General features: G+C 46.7%; 1 protein-coding gene across 1 annotated transcript in view; it reads left to right on the top strand.

Moving 5' to 3' along the window:
* Window positions 1-19,225, top strand: part of LOC132770360 (probable cation-transporting ATPase 13A5) — a 69,567-nt gene that overhangs the window by 23,065 nt on the left and 27,277 nt on the right. The window contains exons 11-19 of the mRNA XM_067466289.1: window positions 332-489; window positions 718-906; window positions 4,045-4,106; window positions 8,964-9,114; window positions 9,230-9,313; window positions 10,548-10,704; window positions 13,393-13,510; window positions 15,615-15,739; window positions 15,943-16,105. Of these exons, the coding sequence (XP_067322390.1) occupies window positions 332-489; window positions 718-906; window positions 4,045-4,106; window positions 8,964-9,114; window positions 9,230-9,313; window positions 10,548-10,704; window positions 13,393-13,510; window positions 15,615-15,739; window positions 15,943-16,105 (1,207 nt within the window). The remainder of the gene's footprint in view (window positions 1-331; window positions 490-717; window positions 907-4,044; window positions 4,107-8,963; window positions 9,115-9,229; window positions 9,314-10,547; window positions 10,705-13,392; window positions 13,511-15,614; window positions 15,740-15,942; window positions 16,106-19,225) is intronic.

A 19,225-nucleotide genomic window follows, 5' to 3' on the forward strand; every position in this document is an offset into this window, starting at 1 on the left:
CATTGCTTTGTGTTACTGCTTTTTACGGACTTATTACTTTTTGGAACCTTCTTATTTTCTTACAAGCATTTATTTCTTCTGACTATTCACTAAGCTTCAATAAAAGATTTGTTTCTTCACTCTTTGAGTGATGTTTTAAAGTCAGAGGGCTTCTTCCTGACCTGGATTGCAACAGTAGTATTGGTTATATAGTACTATCCAAAGGGAACAGGATAAGAAAGGGTGAAAATCAAAAGACAGGGTTTCATACAGCAACTGCTATTCATGCCGGGAGGGCTCCCAGCATATGATACAAGCCTCATGTATTAATCCTCTGAGAGTCTTCCTGTAGGTTTCAGCACAGCCAAAGGAGACCTGGTGCGGTCCATCCTCTACCCAAAACCCATGAACTTCCGGCTCCACAAAGAGGCTTTCTTCTTCATTGTTGGCCTGGTCATCATTGGGCTCATAGGGCTGGTCTATGCGGTGGCCGTCTTTGGGAGCCAAGGGGTGAGTTTGGTCAGTGAAACCCCAGCGTCTCCTTCCCAAGTCCCCTTCCTTCCCCAGTGTTTGGGTGTGTGTGTCTTCTCATCACATTTGTGGGGGGGTCCACAGTCTCTCTCTATGAAAGGCAAAGAGACCATGGGATCTCTCCCGTCCTTCTTTGGAAACCCAGGACTATTCCTCACCTTGGTCCTTCTCATGTGCTGCCTAATGTGTCTTTGCCCCCTTCCACAGAGGCCAGCTTCGGAAACAGTGACCATGGCACTCCTTCTCCTGACAGCCGCTGTCCCTCCGGCCATTCCAGCCGCCTTGACCACCGGCATTGTCTACGCCCAGCGGAGGCTCAAGAAGAAGAAGATCTTCTGCATCAGCCCTCAAAGGATCAATATCTGTGGGCAGATCAACCTGGTCTGCTTCGACAAGGTGCGCCCTGGGATCTTCTGGATGGTTTGTGAATAGAAAATGGGAGGGTGGAGAAAGGAGACCTAGAGCCACTAAAATTCTAGAATTGGAAGTGACCCCTAAGGTCCATCCAGTCCAACCCCCTGCTGCCAGGCAGGAAGACACTTTCCACTCACAATCCTGATAAACGGCCATCTGGCTTCTGTTTCGAAATCTCCAGAGAAGGAGACTCCAATAGACTCCCAGAATCTGTATATTACATGTCAAATAATGTAGACCATCAATAAGTTCTTCCTAATCTTTTCCTGCAATTTGAATCCATCTTCCCTTGTGCCTTGGTACCTGGAGCTCGTATTTTGGCCCCTCTTCAGCAGGACATCCTTTCAGATATTTAAACCTGACTCTTATGTCCTGTTCCCTCAGCCTTCTTTTCTCCAAAGTAAATACTCCACCCCACTCCCTATTCCCTAGGGCATTCCCCATTGGGATTCATAGTTTTCCCACCTTGGGCCTTCTGGTCACCCTGCTCTGGACACTCTCCACTTTGTCCATCTCCTTCTTGAGTTGCTTTGCCCAGAACAGGACTCTGTTATAACCAAAGCATAACGGAGTGGGGATATTCCTTCTCTGGATTTAGTCAATAGATTCCTATAGATGCAGCCCAGCATCACATTGGTTGTTTTAGCTAAATGTAGGAGCTGAATTCAAACCTGCCCTTCCTCTTCCCGTTCCCATTCCACTTCTACTTTTGTTTCCACTTCCACTTCTCCTTTCCCCTTTCCCCTTCTGCTTTCCCCTTCCCTTTTCTCTTTTCTCCTTTCTCCTCCCCTTCCTCGTCCTCTTCCTCTTCCCTCCCCCCCTTTCCCTTTCCCCTTCCCCTTTCCCCTTCCCCTTTCCCCTTTCTCCTTTCCCTTTCCCCTTCCCTTTTCCCTTCCCTTTTCCCTTCCCCTAACTCTAACCCTAACGCTTCCCCTTTACCCGTTCCGCTTCCCTTTTCTTCTTTCTCCATTCTCCTTTTACCTTCCTCCTTGCCCTTCCCTTTCCCCTTCCCCTTTCTCCTTTATCCTTTCCCCTTCCCTTTCCCCTTTCCCCTTCCCCTAACTCTAACCCTAACGCTTCCCCTTTACCCTTTCCCCGTTCCCCTTCCCTTTTCTTCTTTCTCCATTCATCCTTTCACCTTCCTCCTTGCCCTTCCCTTTCCCCTTCCCCTTTCTCCTTTCTCCTTCCCCTTCCCTGTGTCCTTCCCCTTTCCCTGTTCCCCTTTTCTTCTTTCTCCTTTCTCCTTTCACCTTTCTCGTTTCTCCTTCCCCTTCTCTTTTTCCCTTTCCCTTTCCCTGTTCTCCTTTCTCCTTTCACCTTCCCCTTCTCTTTCTCTTTCCCTTTCCCCTAACTCTAACCCTAACGCTTCCCCTTTACCCGTTCCGCTTCCCTTTTCTTCTTTCTCCATTCTCCTTTTACCTTCCTCCTTGCCCTTCCCTTTCCCCTTCCCCTTTCTCCTTTATCCTTTCCCCTTCCCTTTCCCCTTTCCCCTTCCCCTAACTCTAACCCTAACGCTTCCCCTTTACCCTTTCCCCGTTCCCCTTCCCTTTTCTTCTTTCTCCATTCATCCTTTCACCTTCCTCCTTGCCCTTCCCTTTCCCCTTCCCCTTTCTCCTTTCTCCTTCCCCTTCCCTGTGTCCTTCCCCTTTCCCTGTTCCCCTTTTCTTCTTTCTCCTTTCTCCTTTCACCTTTCTCGTTTCTCCTTCCCCTTCTCTTTTTCCCTTTCCCTTTCCCTGTTCTCCTTTCTCCTTTCACCTTCCCCTTCTCTTTCTCTTTCCCTTTCCCCTAACTCTAACCCTAACACTTCCCCTTTACGCTTTACCCATTCCCCTTCCCTTTTCTCCTTTCACCTTTCACCTTCCCCTTCCCCTTCCCCTTCCTCTCTCTGCTTTCTCCTTTCTCCTTTCTCCTTTTACCTTTCTCCTTTCTCCTTTCACCTTTCACCTTCCCCTTCCTCTCTCTTTCTCCTTTCTCCTTTCTTTCTCCTTTCTCCTTTTACCTTTCTCCTTTTACCTTTCTCCTTTCTCCTTTCTCCTTTCACCTTTCACCTTCCCCTTCCCCTTCCTCTCTCTGCTTTCTCCTTTCTCCTTTCACCTTTCACCTTCCCCTTCCCCTTCCTCTCTCTTTCTCCTTTCTCCTTTCTTTCTCCTTTTACCTTTCTCCTTTCTCCTTTCTCCTTTCACCTTTCACCTTTCACCTTCCCCTTCCCCTTCCTCTCTCTGCTTTCTCCTTTCTCCTTTCTTTCTCCTTTCTCCTTTCTCCTTTCTCCGTTCTCCTTTCCCTTCCCTTCCCTTTCCCCTTCCCCTTCCCCTTCCCCTTCCCCCTTCCCCCTTTCTCCTTCCCCCTTCCCCCCCCCCCCCGTTCTCCTTTCCCCTTCCCCTTGGGGAGGCCCTCCTTTCTCCCTCTTGGTCTCTTGACCCACATCTGCCATGGAGGGAGGAAACAGGAGCCTGCCTTCAATGGATCCTAGCTAAGGTTGCTCCATTTGTGAGCAAAAGGAATCCCAAATGCTTCAGAGTGCCATATAAATGGCAAAGGTGAGGAAGCTTTTGGATGTTTGCATTGACCTCTCTGTTGTCTTGAGCCAGTCCATCTGTGAGCATGCCGTACTTTTCTCTTTATTGTTATGTTTTTTAAATACAAGATTTACTATATTTTGCAGTGGATGCCATCTTAATGTGCTAATTGGGTTCTAACCAATATATAATCAGGTCGGAAGCTTGATCTCATTCTTAGTCTTGTTATATTGGTCAAGACTGTTGGTCAAGCTTAATGGTGGCCTTTTGTATGTGCTTAACGGGATTGCTTTTTAAGTGTGAGCTGCTTGGAGTCTCCATTCACAGAAGAAGTAGAAGAAAGCATCATGATGACGATTTAATAATAGACCAGAGGTTTAGATCCCATGGTATTAGCAGTGGGCTCCAGAGAACGTCCCATTTTCCTGAAGGACCCCAGGCTCCTTTTCATCCCACTGCCCCCCATGCTCTCCATATCTGCCCCTCTTGACCCACTTCCACCCCAAAAGGGTCTGCACTTGACCCTTCCCTGCCCCACTAAAACCAGGCCAAAAATCACGGCCATCTTTTCCTAATTTTCATTTAAAACTCTCCTTGATCCTAGACTGGGACGTTGACGGAGGACGGTCTAGATCTTTGGGGGGCCATCCCTTGCCAGGGAAGGAGGTGAGTAAGGAACACGGGTTGTAAATCGGTCCAAAGCATGCAAGGAAGTGGCATCCTGTTGTTGTTTTTTGTTTATATGTTTATATCCCGCATTTCTCTCTGAGTTGAGACCCAAATTGGCATCTCCCAGAGTTTGTGTTGAAAAGTTCTCAGCATCCTTTGGGCGTTCACACCATTGTAAGGCACATCTTAGAATCATAGAATCCAAGAGTTGGAAGAGACCTCATGGGCCATCTAGTCTAGTGTTTCTCAACCTGGAGGTCGGGACCCCTGAGGGGGTCGTGAGGAGGTGCCAGAGGGGTCGCCAAAGACCATCAGAAAACATAGTATTTTCTGTTGGTCATTGAGATTCTGTGTGGGAAGTTTGACCCAATTCTAATGTTGGTTGAGTTCAGAATGCTCTTTGATTGTAGGTGAACTATAAACCCCAAAAACTACAACTCCCAAATATCAAGGTCTATTTTCCTCCAGACTGGAATGTGTCCAGAGGAGGGCAACTAAAATGATTAAGGGTCTGGAGAACAAGCCCTATGAGGAGCGGCTTAGGGAACTGGGCATGTTTAGCCTGAAGAAGAGAAGGCTGCAAGGAGATATGATAGCCGTGTATAAATATGTGAGAGGAAGCCACAGGGAGGAGGGAGCAAGCTTGTTTTCTGCTTCCTTGGAGACTAGGACGCAAGGGAACAATGGCTTCAAACTACAAGAGAGGAGATTCCATCTGAACATTAGGAAGAACTTCCTGACTGTGAGAGCCGTTCAGCAGTGGAACTCTCTGCCCCGGAGGGAGTGTGGTGGAGGCTCCTTCTTTGGAAGCTTTTAAGCAGAGGCTGGATGGCCATCTGTCAGGGGTGATTTGAATGCAATATTCCTGCTTCTTGGCAGAATGGGGTTGGACTGGTTGACCCATGAGGTCTCTTCCAACTCTTTGATTCTATGATTCTATGACTCCACCAGTGTTCACATTTGGGCATATTGAGTATTTGTGCCAAGTTTGGTCCAGATCCATCATTGCATGAATCCACAACACTCCACTGGATATAGGTGAACTACAACTCCCAAAATGCCCACCAAACCCTTCCAATGTTTTCTGTTGGTCATGGGAGTTCTCTGTGCCAAGTTCGGTTTAAATCCATTGCTGGTGGAGTTCAGAATGCTCTTTGATTATAGGTGAACTATAAATCCCAGCAACTACAACTCCCAAATTACAAAATCAATCCTCCCCAACCCCACTAGCATTCACATTTGGGCATATTGGGCATTTGTGCTCAATTTAGTCCAGTGAATGAAAATACATCCTGCATATTGGATATTTACATTACGATTTATAACAGTATTAAAATGACACGTATCAAATAGCAATGAAAACAATATTATGGTTGGGGGTCACCACAACATATGGAACTGCATTAAGGGGTCACGCCATTAGCTAGGTTGAGAACCACTGATCTAGTCCACCCCCATTCTGCCAAGAAACAGGAATATTGCATTCAAAGCACCCCTGACAGATGGCCATCCAGCCTCTGTTTAAAAGCTTCCAAAGAAGGAGCCTCCACCACACTCCGGGGCAGAGAGTTCCACTGCTGAACGGCTCTCAAAGTCAAGAAGTTCTTCGTCATGTTCAGATGGAATCTCCTCTCTTGTAGTTTGAAGCCATTGTTCTGCGTCCTAGTCTCCATGGAAGCAGTAAACAAGCTTCAAAACAAGATAGTGCCTTGCTAGACTACAAAATCCCAGGACTCCACAGCACTGAGCCTTGAAACAGAGGCTCTCAAACTTTGGGGTGCAGTTTTCCAGAAAACACCATAGTTCCTCAAAAGCAGGGTAAGACATTGAATTATTACTGTCATCCATTGAATTGGGGGGATGTTATGCACGTCGATATAAGGAGTACAAAGTTTGAGAATCAGAGAAGAAGCAGAAAAAAGGAGAGGTCCCCCAGCCAAAGGGCAAAAGAGCCATTGTTTCCTTGCCCTCTTGAACCCTTAACAGATGAAGTGAAGGAGGCCTACAATTTTCGGACTAGAAACTCTTGTCTGCCCTGTTTTGTGAGAACAGGTTCAGTAGAAGCAACAGTTGGAAATGACCAGGAGGCAGGTTTAGGTAAGCCTTGGAAGAGTCGTCCTATTCATCACAAATACTGGGTAGTCTGAGGATAAAGGAAGATGTAGATAAGGTCTTGGTTCTGGGGAGGCCAGGAGGAATAACTTGATGAAGTCTTCTGCCAACAGTTGACCAAACAGGCACAAAGAAGAGTAGTCATGGGTGATTTCAACTATCCCGATATTTGTTGGAAAACAAACTCGGCCAAGAGTACAAGGTCCAACAAATTGCTCGCTTGCCTTGCAGACAGTTTCATGGTCCAGAAGGTAGAAGAGGCAACAAGGGGATTGACTACTCTTGATCTCATCCTAACAAATGTGGAGGACCTGGTCAATGCGGTTGAAGTGGTCGGATCCTTAGGGGCAAGTGACCATGTGCTCCTGCAATTTAAGGTACAAAGGAAGGCCAAAACGAAGACAAGTCAAACCCGCATTTTGGACTTTAGGAGAGCTGATTTTCTAAACATGAAGGAAACACTGAGCAGCATTCCGTGGAAACAGATACTAAAAGACAAGGGAGTTACGGATGGATGGGAATTTCTCAAGAGTGAAATACTCAATGTGCAATTGCAAACCGTGCCAACAAAGAGAAAAAATAAGACAAGTGCAAAGAAGCCAGAATGGATGTCCAAAGAACTTCTAACTGTGCTAAAACTCAAAAGAGACATGCACAAGAAGTGAAAAAAGGGAGAAACCACCAAAGAAGAATTCAAACAAATAGCCAACTCCTGTAGGGAAAAGGTCCACAAGGCTAAAGCACAAATTGAGATCAGGCTTGCCAGGGACATTAAAAACAATAAAAGGGCTACTTTTCTTATATCAGTAGAAAAAGGAAGAACAAGGCGGCGATAGGGCCTCTTTGAGGACAAGATGGGGCAATGCTGACAGGAGGTAGGGAAAAGGCAGAATTACTTAATGCCTTCTTTGCCTCGGTCTTCTCACAAAAAGAAAGTCATCTTCAACCTCAGCAAGATGGAGTGGATGAGGGATTGGAGGACATCCAACCTCAAATTGGGAAAGAAGTCGTCCAGGAATACCTGGCCGCTCTTAATGAGTTCAAGTCCCCAGGGCCAGATCAACTACACCCCAGAGTATTGAAGGAACGAGCGGAAGTCATTTCGGAACCATTGGCAACCATCTTTGAGAGTTCTCGGAGAACGGGAGAAGTTCCAGCAGATTGGAGGAGGGCCAATGTGGTCCCAATCTTCAAGAAGGGAAAAAAGGACGACCCAAACAACTACCGTCCGGTCAGCCTCACGTCGATACCGGGCAAGATTCTGGAAAAGATTGTTAAGGAAGCGGTCTGCAAACACTTAGAAACAAATGCAGTCATCGCTAATAGTCAACATGGATTTATCAAAAACAAGTCATGCCAGACTCATCTGATCTCTTTTTTCGATAGAGCTACAAGCTGGGTAGATGCGGGGAATGCCGTGGATGGAGCGTACCTGGATTTCAGGAAGGCCTTCTTTGACAAGGTCCCCCATGACCTTCTGGCAAGGAAACTAGTCCAATGTGGGCTAGGCAAAACTACGTTGAGGTGGATCTGGAATTGGTTAAGTGGATGAACCCAGAGGGTGATTCTCCCCAAGTCTTCCTCTTCATCTTGGAAAGAAGTGACGAGTGGAATGCCACAAGCAGGGTTCCGTCCTGGGCCCGGTCCTGTTCAACATCTTTATTAATGACTTAGATGAAGGGCTAGAAGGCAGGATCATCAAGTTTGCAGATGACACCAAATTGGGAGGGAGAGCCAAGACTCCAGAGGACAGGAGCAGGATTCAAATGGATCTTGACAGATTAGAGAGATGAATGGCCAAAACTAACACAATGAAGTTCAACAGGGACAAATGCAAGATACTCCACTTAGGCAGAAAAAAAACGAAATGCAAAGAATCAGAATGGGGGATGCCTGACTCGAGAGCAGTACGTGTGAAAAAGATCTTGGAGTCCTCGTGGACAACAAGTTAAACATGAGCCAACAATGTGACGTGGCAGCAAAAAAAGCCAATGGGATTTTGGCCTGCATCAAGAGGAGCATAGTGTCTAGATCTAGGGAAGTCATGCTCCCCATGCTCTATTCCGCTTAGGTGAGACCACACCTGGAATATTGTGGCCACTTCTGGGCACCACAATTCAAGAGAGATATTGACAAGCTGGAATGTGTCCAGAGGAGGGCAACTCAAATGATCAAGGGTCTGGAGAACAAGCCCTATGAGGAGCAGTTTAAAGAGCAGGGCATGTTTAGCCTGAAGAAGAGAAGGCTGAGAGGAGACATGTGAGAGGAAGCCACAGGGAGGAGGAGGGAGCAAGCTTCCTTTCTGCTTCCCTGGAGACTAGGACGCAATGGAACAATGGCTTCAAACTACAAGAAAGGAGATTCCATCTGAACATGAGGAAGAACTTCCTGACTGTGAGAGCCATTCAGCAGTGGAACTCTCTGTCCCAGAGTATGGTAGATGCTCCTTCATTAGAAGCTTTTAAACAGAGGGTGGATGGCCATCTGTCGGGGGTGATTTAAATGCAATTTTCCTGCTTCTTGGCACAATGGGGTTGGACTGGATGGCCCATGAGGTCTCTTCTAACTCTTTGATTCTTTTCTATGAAAACAAAGCAATGAACAAATGGGCCAAAGATCAATGAGGGGATGGAGTGTCTTCAGCTCAAGAAGATCAGTCATTGCTGTAAAGCCTTGTTCTGTGTGCCACTGACCTATTTGCTTGTGCTTACCTCACTGATATTTCTCTCTTTTCTGGCTCAGCTTCCTTCCGCTGCACAGCTTCTCCTCCTCGGGCCCTTTGCCCTGGGGCCCCCTCTGCCAAGCCATGGCCACCTGCCATTCGCTCCTCTTCCTGGAGGGGAAGATTCAAGGGGACCCCATGGACCTCAAGATGTTTGAAGGCACCGGATGGGTGAGCCTCTTCCCTTCATCACAATTAGTATAAGATTAGTATCTTGCACTAATGCCACCTGTAAGTGTGTTAAGAGGAATCCCCTGGAACGGCTCATGTGTTTCTCTTCCTTCAGGAGATGCAAGAACCCAGTTCGGAAAAGGAAACAGGGGAGATGGAGGCATTCCCCATTGTTAAACCTGGAGCCACTACTTCCAAGGTAAATTTCCCACCAAAGGACCTTTTGCCTTGGAAGACACTTCATGGTGCAAACCAGCCACCCAACGCTTCGAAATTGGTTGCTAGATTTGCAGCCTCTGGGATTTAGCTTTGGATTGCATGTAAAGAACGATCAACCCAAGTTGGAAACTAAGTGTGCATCTACAATGTAGGATTAATGAAGTTTGGTTCCATTTTAACTGACTTGGCTCAATGCTATGGAAGTTATGGCTTCTCTGTCAAAGAGGATTGGTGCCTCATAGAATCATAGAATCATAGAATCAAAGAGTTGGAAGAGACCTCCTGAGCCATCCAGTCCACCCCCATTCTGCCAAGAAGCAGGAATATTGCATTCAAATCACCCCTGACAGATGGCCATCCAGCCTCTGTTTCAAAGCCTCCAAAGAAAGAGCCTCCACCACACTCCGGGGCAGAGAGTTCCACTGCTGAATGGCTCTCACAGTCAGGAAGTTCTTCCTCATGTTCAGATGGAATCTCCTCTCTTGTAGTTTGAAGCCATTGTTCTGCGTCCTAGTCTCCAGGGAAGCAGAAAACAAGCTTGCTCCCTCCTCCTCCCTGTGGCTTCCTCTCACATATGTATACCTGGCCCTCATCATATCTCCTCTCAGCCTTCTCTTCTTCAGGCTAAACATGCCCAGCTCCTTAAGCCGCTCCTCATAGGGCTTGTTCTCCAGACCCTGGATCCTTTGAGTCGCCCTCTTCCTCTGGACACATTCCAGCTTGTCAATCTCTTTCTTGAATTGTGGTGCCCAGAATTGGACACAATATTCCAGGTGTGGTCTAACCAAAGCGAAATAGAGGGGTAGCCTCACCAAACTTCAAATCCCAGGATTTCATTGCATTGAGCCATGGCAGTTCAAATACCATCAAACTTCCTTATTGAACTTATTTGACAGTATGGATGCACCCTTAGATGCATCTGCAAAGAAAATTCCATGAAAAATAAACTGAAAGGAAAGGGTAATGCAGAAATCCAGAGGAGGGTTTGTATCACTCACTGAAAACACTCGGGAGATGCAGTGCAAAGCCAAGGGGGTCAATGGGTGAACACAGAGAAGCATCCAGATGCTGGCCTCTCTTGCAAAACTCAGGTGTAGACTGGCTTCTGCCTGAAATGGGGGCCCAGATATCTTGCATGCTTACAACCCAATGTCCCTTGGTGGAAGGCCGGTTTAATGGGGTCATGATCTCACCACCTGCTTCTCCCCCTCCAGGCCCCATTGGAAGGAATGGCCATCCTGCACCAGTTCCCCTTCTCCTCCTCTCTGCTGCGGATGTCGGTCATCACCAAAGAGCTGGGGAAGGACACCCACGGCCTCTACATGAAGGGAGCCCCTGAGAAAGTGGCCAGCTTCTGCAAGCCAAGGACTGGTAAGAGGCAAAGTCAATCTGCTGGTTTGATGTGCCGAAGCCAAGGAAGGAGCCCAGCCTCCCTCCCAGTCTCAGACATTCCACTTCTGGAGTCCAGGCTGCGGTCATTCTTGGCAAAAAAAACCATTAGTGTCCATAGTGACACCATTTGGAGACTCTGGTGAAGGTGCCGCTGGCCCAGTCTGGCTTTCCATGCATATATGCGTCTTTCAAAAGGTACACAGCATCCAAACTGGGACCATAATCCAGTATAATATGATCATCCAGGTAAAGCTACACTATGGGTTTTCCCTCCCAATTGTACCCTGCATCACACCATGGCGACTGTACCTGGTGACACTCTTTGCACAGTGGTTGAGAGGCTTGCATGACACTTTCAAAAGCACAATTGCTTGTGCCACAGTGCTGTCCACCGAGTTCTAACCATTGTGTTGTTTGTATTGTCGAAGGCTTTCATGGCTGGAATCACTGGGTTGTTGAAGGTTTTTTCGGGCTATATGGCCATGGTCTAGAGGCATTCTCTCCTGACGTTTCGCCTGCATCTATGGCAAGAATCCTTAGAGGTAGTGAAGTATGTTGGAACTAGAAAAAAGGGTTTATATATCTGTGGAATGATGACCAGGGTGGGACAAAGGACCCTTGTCTGCTGGAGCTAAGTGTGAATGTTTCAACTGACCACCTTGATTAGCATTTGATGGTCTGGCAGTGCCTGGAGCAAACAGCCCGAAAAAACCTACAACAACCCATTGTGTTGTTCCTCACAACATCAGTCTCTGAGTATGAAGAGATGTTCTGGAGGTTCAGAGCAAGCTTTGAGGGTTTGTCTTATTGACTACACCTGCAGCTGCCAAAGGCTCCAGGTGGGATTCAGTCTTAGCTTTGCATGGAGCAGCTGCCAGAGATTGAACCCAAGACCTTTGGCTTGCAGGGCAGGGTCCTTGACACTTAGTTCCAGCTCTCCTTAGTAGGAACTGCACTATTCTCCTTCCCTTCCCCCTTTCCTTCCCCCTTTCCTTCCTTCCTTCCTTCTTTCCTTCTTTCTTTCTTTCTTTCTTTCTTTCCTTCCTTTCTTCCTTTCTTCCTTCCTTTCTTCCTTTCTTCCTTCTTTCCATCCTTCCTTCCTTCTTTCCTTCTTTCCTTCCTTCCTTCCTTCCTTCCTTCCTCTTTCCTTCCTTCCTTTTTTCAGTCTGCATGCAAGACTGTTGTGAATTGCACGAAAACAAAGTGGTTTCAGCTTCTTTGCCTTGCTGTTTTGTCTGCACATTGCACGCCTTTGTCGTTCACTTCAGTTCAAATGGAGAGCCTTTGTTAATGGGTTTTGTGGGGATTAAGCTCTGTGTTTATGTAATGCCTGGTTAACTTGTGCAATTCATTGGCACCGGATTCCTGCATGGCAACTAGCATAAGAGGCTTTTGACACAGATTACTTAGTTACTACTCTAAGTCAACAACTGCCATAAGAAGCTTTTGACACAGATTCCTACTCTCAATCGACGACTCAAAGATCACACTTTTAGGGGTAGAAATAGAGCCTCTTTGGACCAAAGGCCCACCTAGTATTTCCTTCTTGTGTTGGCCAAAACCTCTCACAAGTGGGCTCTATCTGTCCAGCAACAACTGAAAAACACATGTCACCATGGGTTATTTTGGTGCATATCCAGGACTGTTCATTTAGTCTTTGTCCAAGGCAATTGTGTGGTATCCCAAGGAGTCTCTCTAGCACCAAAGTGGGTTCATCAAAGGATGACTGCTGTGCTGGTACATCTGTACCAGGAGCTCCAACTTTATTTTCTTTCTATTGAGTGTTTGCATGCATTCCAAAGTTTCAGGGATTCTGCAAAAAGGTGGCTTCCTTTGGTTTGCAGTCATAGGGCAAGCCACCTGTCTATCATTGTTAAGTTTGGATCCGCCCCTTCTCCCAGGGACATGGGAAGGGAACCATTTTAGTTAGTCTCAGCAAGGAAAGCTAATGTACAGGACGTGTGCAAGCCTGTACAAAAGCTTCAACCCTTAAGATTTTCCAGGGGAGAACAGTCTTAAGAGTCTCCAAAGATTTTCAGGGAAACAGCCCTAAAGACCAAAGAACTCCAGCTGGGGAATATCTGAGCCTTTACTGGTAGGTCCACTCGGTGCTTCAAGACTGAGTGGACCTATCAGCGGAGCCCACATCAGTAAGGGTTAGATTACAGTCAGCCTGGGAGAAGTTAAAAAGGGGATTTTCCTTTAAAGTAAAGAAGAAGTTATTGAAGACAGTTGCCTGTCCTTCGTGGGCAAGATTAGGAAGCCACCAGTTGCATAAAAGCCTGGAAGCATTTGTTTAGCTTTATTGAAGACAAGAGAAGTTTCTGTTTGATTGTTCATTAATAAAATACTTGGTTATACTTCACAAGCCATCTAAAGACTATTTGTGGTGGAAAACCTCTGAGCATTTCTCCTTGGGCCCCCTGGCTTCTCGCTGGGCAAAGGTTGCACGTCCTGTTCTAAAGGAAATTCTTTACAGACCCAGCACGCGACAGAACAACTGCAGTAGTGGCTTTGAGACATGTACTGGATGTGCAGCACCTGTCCTGGCCCTCCATCTCCCTGATATTGGAAGCCCTGCTGGGTTCTGCTTCAAGGTCAGTGCTTTCTCCTGACTCTATTGCCCATGGGTCTCTGACATGCAACACTTTCTTCCTCCCCCTCCAGTGCCTCCCTCCTTCCAAGTGGAGCTGAAATCCTTCACGGCACAAGGCTTCCGGGTCATCGCTTTGGCCCACAAAGCTCTCTCCTTGGATGCAGGGCACAACCTCAGGGACCTGGACAGGTAAGGCCTGGCGTGTGAGAGAGAAGGGTGGTAGGGACAGCAGTACAACATCCATAACTTTGACCCAGTGAAGGAGAAGACTTCATTGGTTTGCTCACTCTTCCATTCATGTGCCTTGTCCCATTGGTACATTGCGATCCACTATTAATGCACAACTTCTTGCCCAACATTCAAACCAATGGGATGTGCTGACTCTTTATATTTATTTATTTACTTACTTACTTATATACCGCTTTTCTCAGCCCTCAGGCGACTCAAATCAGTTAACAACAGCAAAATTCAATGCAAAAGCATCACAAAAAGAATATGGGACAGTTAAAAACAGTAGCATCATCAACGATTAAACATCAATATAACAATCATTAGTGTCTCATCAGTAAAATCAGAATCCAATCTCATCATCCATTATTCCATATTCCTATATTCAATTACACTGCTTAATCGAATGCTTGTTCGAACAGCCAGGTCTTCACTTTCCTCCGAAATGCCAACAGGGACGGGGCCGATCTGATATCTGTAGGAAGGGCGTTCCACAGCCGAGGGGCCACCACTGAGAAGGCCCTGCCTCTCGTCCCCGCCAGGTGCACCTGTGATGCAGGCGGGACCGAGACCAGGGCCTCCCCAGATGATCTTTCTAAGTGTACTGTATTGTTTTTAGTACTGTTTACACATGCTGTTGTTGTTATTGTTGATAATAATAATAATAATAATAATAATAATAATAATAAAGACCTTGCCCTGCACTTAAACACAATCAGCGCTGACAATATTAAAAGATATAAAGATTGAACTGCAAAGACTGTGGCACAAACCAGTAAAGGTGGTCCCAGTGGTGATCGGCACACTGGGTGCAGTGCCTAAAGACCTCGGCCTGCACTTAAATACAATTGGCGCTGGCAAAATTACCATCTTCCAGGTGCAAAAGGCCACCTTACTGGGATCTGCACGCATTATTCGCCAATACATCCCACAGTCCTAGACACTTGGGAAGTGTCCAATGTGTGATCCAATACAACAGCCAGGAGAGTGTCTGCTGTGGACTTATAATAATAATAATAATAATAATAATAATAATAATAATAACTACTATACTGTGTGACTTTCGAATCTAGACTGACAAAAGTTTTGGAACACAATACACCAGACATCACTATTGTGGAGATATATATCTATATAAATAAAAATGTCATGTTCGTTTGTGGGATTAACACAACTCAAAAACCACTGGACAAATTGACACCAAATTTGGACGCAAGACACCTAACAACCCAATGTATGTTCTTCACTCAAAAAAATTGATTTTGTCATTTGGGAGTTGTAGTTGCTGGGATTTATAGTTCACCTACAATCAAAGAGTATTCTGAACCCCACCAACGATGGAATTGAACCGAACTTGGCACACAGTTCTCCCATGACCAACAGAACATACTGGAAGGGTTTGGTGGGCAGTGTCCTTTGGTTTTGGAGTTGTAGTTCACCAGAGAGCACTGTGGACTCAAACAATGATGGATCTGGACCAAACTCTACACGAACACTCAGTATGCCCAAATGTGAACACTGGTGGAGTTTGGGGAAAATAGAATCTTGACGTTTGGGAGTTGTAGTTGCTGGGATTTGCAGTTCACATACAATCACAGAGCATTCTGAACCCGACCAACGATAGAATTGGGCCAAACCTCCCACACAGAACCCCCATGAAGACCAGAGTGGGCCACAGCAACATGTGTCAGGGGATGGCTAGTGTGTGTGTGGTGTGTGTGTGTGTGTGTGTGTGTGTGTGTGTATACATACATACACACATTCTGGGTGTGTGTCAGAGAATTTGTGTTTGTATGTGTGTGTGTGTGTATGTATAGTGTCCCTACTTCATGGATTTTCATTTATCGCAGGTGGATGCTTAGAAGCAGAAGTGCTTTGGATTTTGCATCCCCCTCCCCAGATTTTGGAATGCCTTTGTATTTCCAGTTAAGGGATGCTCAACTCCATTTTGCCCCAGAGATGTTTGGCTCTTTTATATCTTGCCTGATCAGAGAGAAGCCTCCTTTCTCCTCCTATTGAAGAAGGAAGAGGTAACCTTCACCTGTTGCTTTCTGCTTCTTCCAAGGGATGAGTTGGAGTCCGGCCTGACCTTCCTGGGCCTCCTGGTCATGGAGAACCGGCTGAAGGGCGAGACCAGGCCTGTCCTGGAGGAGCTCAGGGAGGCCCGCATCCGCACTGTCATGGTCACAGGTATTGTCTCTCCCTGCCTGTCTCTCTTTTGAGGGACAAACAACAACGCTATCCATGCACTGAGAGTGGGCAGAGCCACTGCTGTGGAGCTACGGCAATTGTGACACAGCCAACATTCCCATCAATCCCTTGAGGCCCTTCCAGGTGGGCCAAGAGAAGCTCCCATGACACTCAATCCCTGGACTTCTCCTTCTCCTTTGCAGGCGACAACCTGGAGACGGCCATCACGGTGAGCAGGAACTCTGGCATGATCCCTTTGGGAGACAGAGTCATCCTGGTGGAAGCCAGTGATCCAGAGGATCCCCATCCAGCATCTGTCACATGGCAGGCCATGGAGGACACACAGCCCTGCAAGGAGAAGAACCAGGTGCCATATGCTGGACTTCCTCTTAAGAAACAGGGTTTGGGGGTTGATGTTCTTGAGTTGCATAGTGGCAGCATTGGACAAAATCATAATAGCCCTTCTGTGCAAGAGCAGAGAAAATCCCCACTCCTCGAATTTTGTCATGCCATGCTTTGAGCCTTGGGATAGGACTCTGGAAGGCAGGGTTCAGATAGGACTCTGGAGAGTGGTTTGGAACCTGCCTACCTGCGTGACTGCATCTTTGTGTACGAACCCACACAATCTCTTCGTTCATCCGGAGAGGCCCTGCTCGCGCTCCCACCCCCATCGCAGGCATGATTGGTGGGGATGAGGGAGAGGGCTTTCTCGGTGATGGCCCCTCGACTCTGGAACTCACTCCCCAAGGACATCAGGCATGCCCCAACTCTGGCAGTCTTTAGGAGGAGCCTGAAAACGTGGTTGTTTCAGTGTGCCTTCCCAGGATAAGGAATCTCCCAGCAATATTCCTGCTTCTTGGCAGAATGGGGTTGGACTGGATGGCCCATGAGGTCTCTTCCAACTCTTTGATTCTATGATTTTAATATGTCCTTAAATGCACTTTATTAATGCTCTAGGATTGTCTGCACGCCCCATCCCTCTCCGAAAACTCAGTCGTAGTCATATTCCACCTGTTCATGCTCAGAATTATTTTTAAAATTTTAATTATTACATTTGGCCCAGCCATACATTTTTTTAAATGTCGTTGTGTTACTGTTAATGTTTATTGCTAATTTTTTGTTATGGGTTTTATTTTATTTATTTATTTGCTTTACTTCTATACCGCCTTTCTCAGCCGAAATGGCGACTCAAGGCGGTTTACATAGTAAAGGATTAACACAGCAACATCAAAAAGCAGTTAAAAACACATTATACAAAGCATATCAAGTCAAAAAACAATCATTATCAAAGACGTGCGCCTCAACAAACAAATCAGAATCAGAATCCGCAATCATAATCCGTTATACCGGTTCCTATGTTCCGTTGTACCATCTTACTGTGTTTCATTGCACTATTTAGCCAAACGCTTGTTCGTAAAGCCAAGTCTTGACCTTCCTCCGGAATGCCAGCAGTGAAGGGGCCTGTCTGATGTCCACAGGTAGGGCGTTCCACAGCCGAGGGGCCACCACCGAGAAGACCCTGTCCCTTGTCCCCGCCAGCCGCGCCTGAGATGCGGGCGGGACCGAGAGCAGGGCCTCCCCAGACTATCTTAACGTCCTAGTCGGTTCATAGGAGGAGATGCGTTCGGAGAGGTAAGTAGGGCCAGAACCGTTTAGGGCAGTGTTTCTCAACCTGGGGGTCGGGACCCCTGAGGGGGTCGCAAGGGGGTGTCAGAGGGGTCGCCAAAGACCATAAGAAAACACAGTATTTTCTGATGGGTCATGAGATTCCATGTGGGAAGTTTGAGCCAATTCTATCATTGGTGGAGTTCAGAATGTTCTTTGATTATTATGAACTATAACTCCCAGCAACTACAACTCCCAAATGGCAAGGTCTATTTTCTCTAAACTCTACCAGTGTTCACATTTGGGTGTATTGTGCCAAGTTTGATCCAGATCCATCACTGTTTGAGTCCACAGTGTTCTATGGATATAGGTGAACCACAACTCCAAAAACTCAAGGTCAGTGTCCACCAGACTCTCCCAGTATTTCTCTTGGCCATGGGAATTCTGTGTGCCAAATTTGATTCAATTCCATCATTGATGGAGTTCAAAGGGCTCTTTGATTTTAGGTGAACTATAAATCCCAGCAATTCCAACATTCCCAAATGACAAAATCAATCCCCTCCAACCCCACCAGTATTCAAATTTGGGCGTTTTGTGTTTTTGTGCCAAATTTGGTCCAGTGAATGAAAATACATCCTGCATATCCGATATTTATATTACGATTCACAACATTATGGTTGGGGGTCACCACAACGTGGGAACCTGTACTAAGGGGTCGCGGCATTAGGAAGGTTGAGAACCACTGGTTTAGGGCTTTATAGGCTAAAGCCAGCACCTTGAATTGTGCCCGGTAGCAGATTGGCAGCCAGTGGAGCTGGCGCAACAGAGGAGTGGTGTGCTCCCTGAGTGCCGCTCCTGTTAGTAGCCTGGCTGCCAAGCGTTGGACCATTTGAAGCTTCCGAGCAATCTTCAAGGGCAACCCCACGTAGAGAGCGTTGCAGTAGTCTAAGCGGGATGTAACCAGAGCGTGGACTACTGTGGCCAAGTCAGACTTCCCAAGGTACGGTCGCAGCTGGCGCACGAGTTTTAACTGTGCGAATGCTCCCCTGGTCACCGCTGAAACCTGGGGTTCCAGGCTCAGCGATGAGTCCAGGGTCACACCCAGACTATTGTTTGTATTACTGTTGTTATTGTTCTTATTACTGATCTATTGTGGGCTCAGCCTCATGTAAGTCACACCGAGTCCCTTGGGGAGATGGTGACACTCTCTCGGACTCAGAGGAAGACAAGGAAAACCAGGAAACCCAGAGGCTGGTCTTTTTGGTCTCACTGAAGAATAGAAATGCATGAATGGCAGTTGACAAATTATTTCTTTTAATGGCATCTCTTAATGTCTTAAGACACTCCTTTTCATTGATCATTAGAAATAGGCATATATTGTATATGGCACTAGTGATGGAGTTGCCCCACCTTCTTGGGTGGGCAGAACAGGTGTCCTTGTAGTTCACCTGCCAGTCCAGTATTAGCCATCATTACTGGAGAAACACTTGCTCTCACCATTGTACAGCCTCATGAGCTCCATTGTTGTTGTTGTGGTTGTGGTTGTTGTCGACATTATTCCTATTCAGTTTCCTCTTCTCCTTCCTATCATCCGTCTTCTTCTTTGGACTGAAGTCATTTCTTATGGTGGCTCTAAGGCCCCTTCTACACTGTCATATACTCCAGTTCAATGCAGATAATCTGGATTTTATATGGCAGTGTAGAAGGGGCCTAAAGTTGTCTAATCCGGAGTTTCAGGGTCCAGTGCCAGCTGTACACAGAGGAGATTCCATCTGAACATTAGGAAGAACTTCCTGACTGTGAGAGCCGTTCAGCAGTGGAACTCTCTGCCTCGGAGTGTGGTGGAGGCTCCTTCTTTGGAAGCTTTTAAACAGAAGCTGG

The sequence above is a fragment of the Anolis sagrei genome, chromosome 3 (assembly GCF_037176765.1).
Source record: "Anolis sagrei isolate rAnoSag1 chromosome 3, rAnoSag1.mat, whole genome shotgun sequence".
Classification (NCBI taxonomy): Eukaryota; Metazoa; Chordata; class Lepidosauria; order Squamata; family Dactyloidae; genus Anolis; species Anolis sagrei.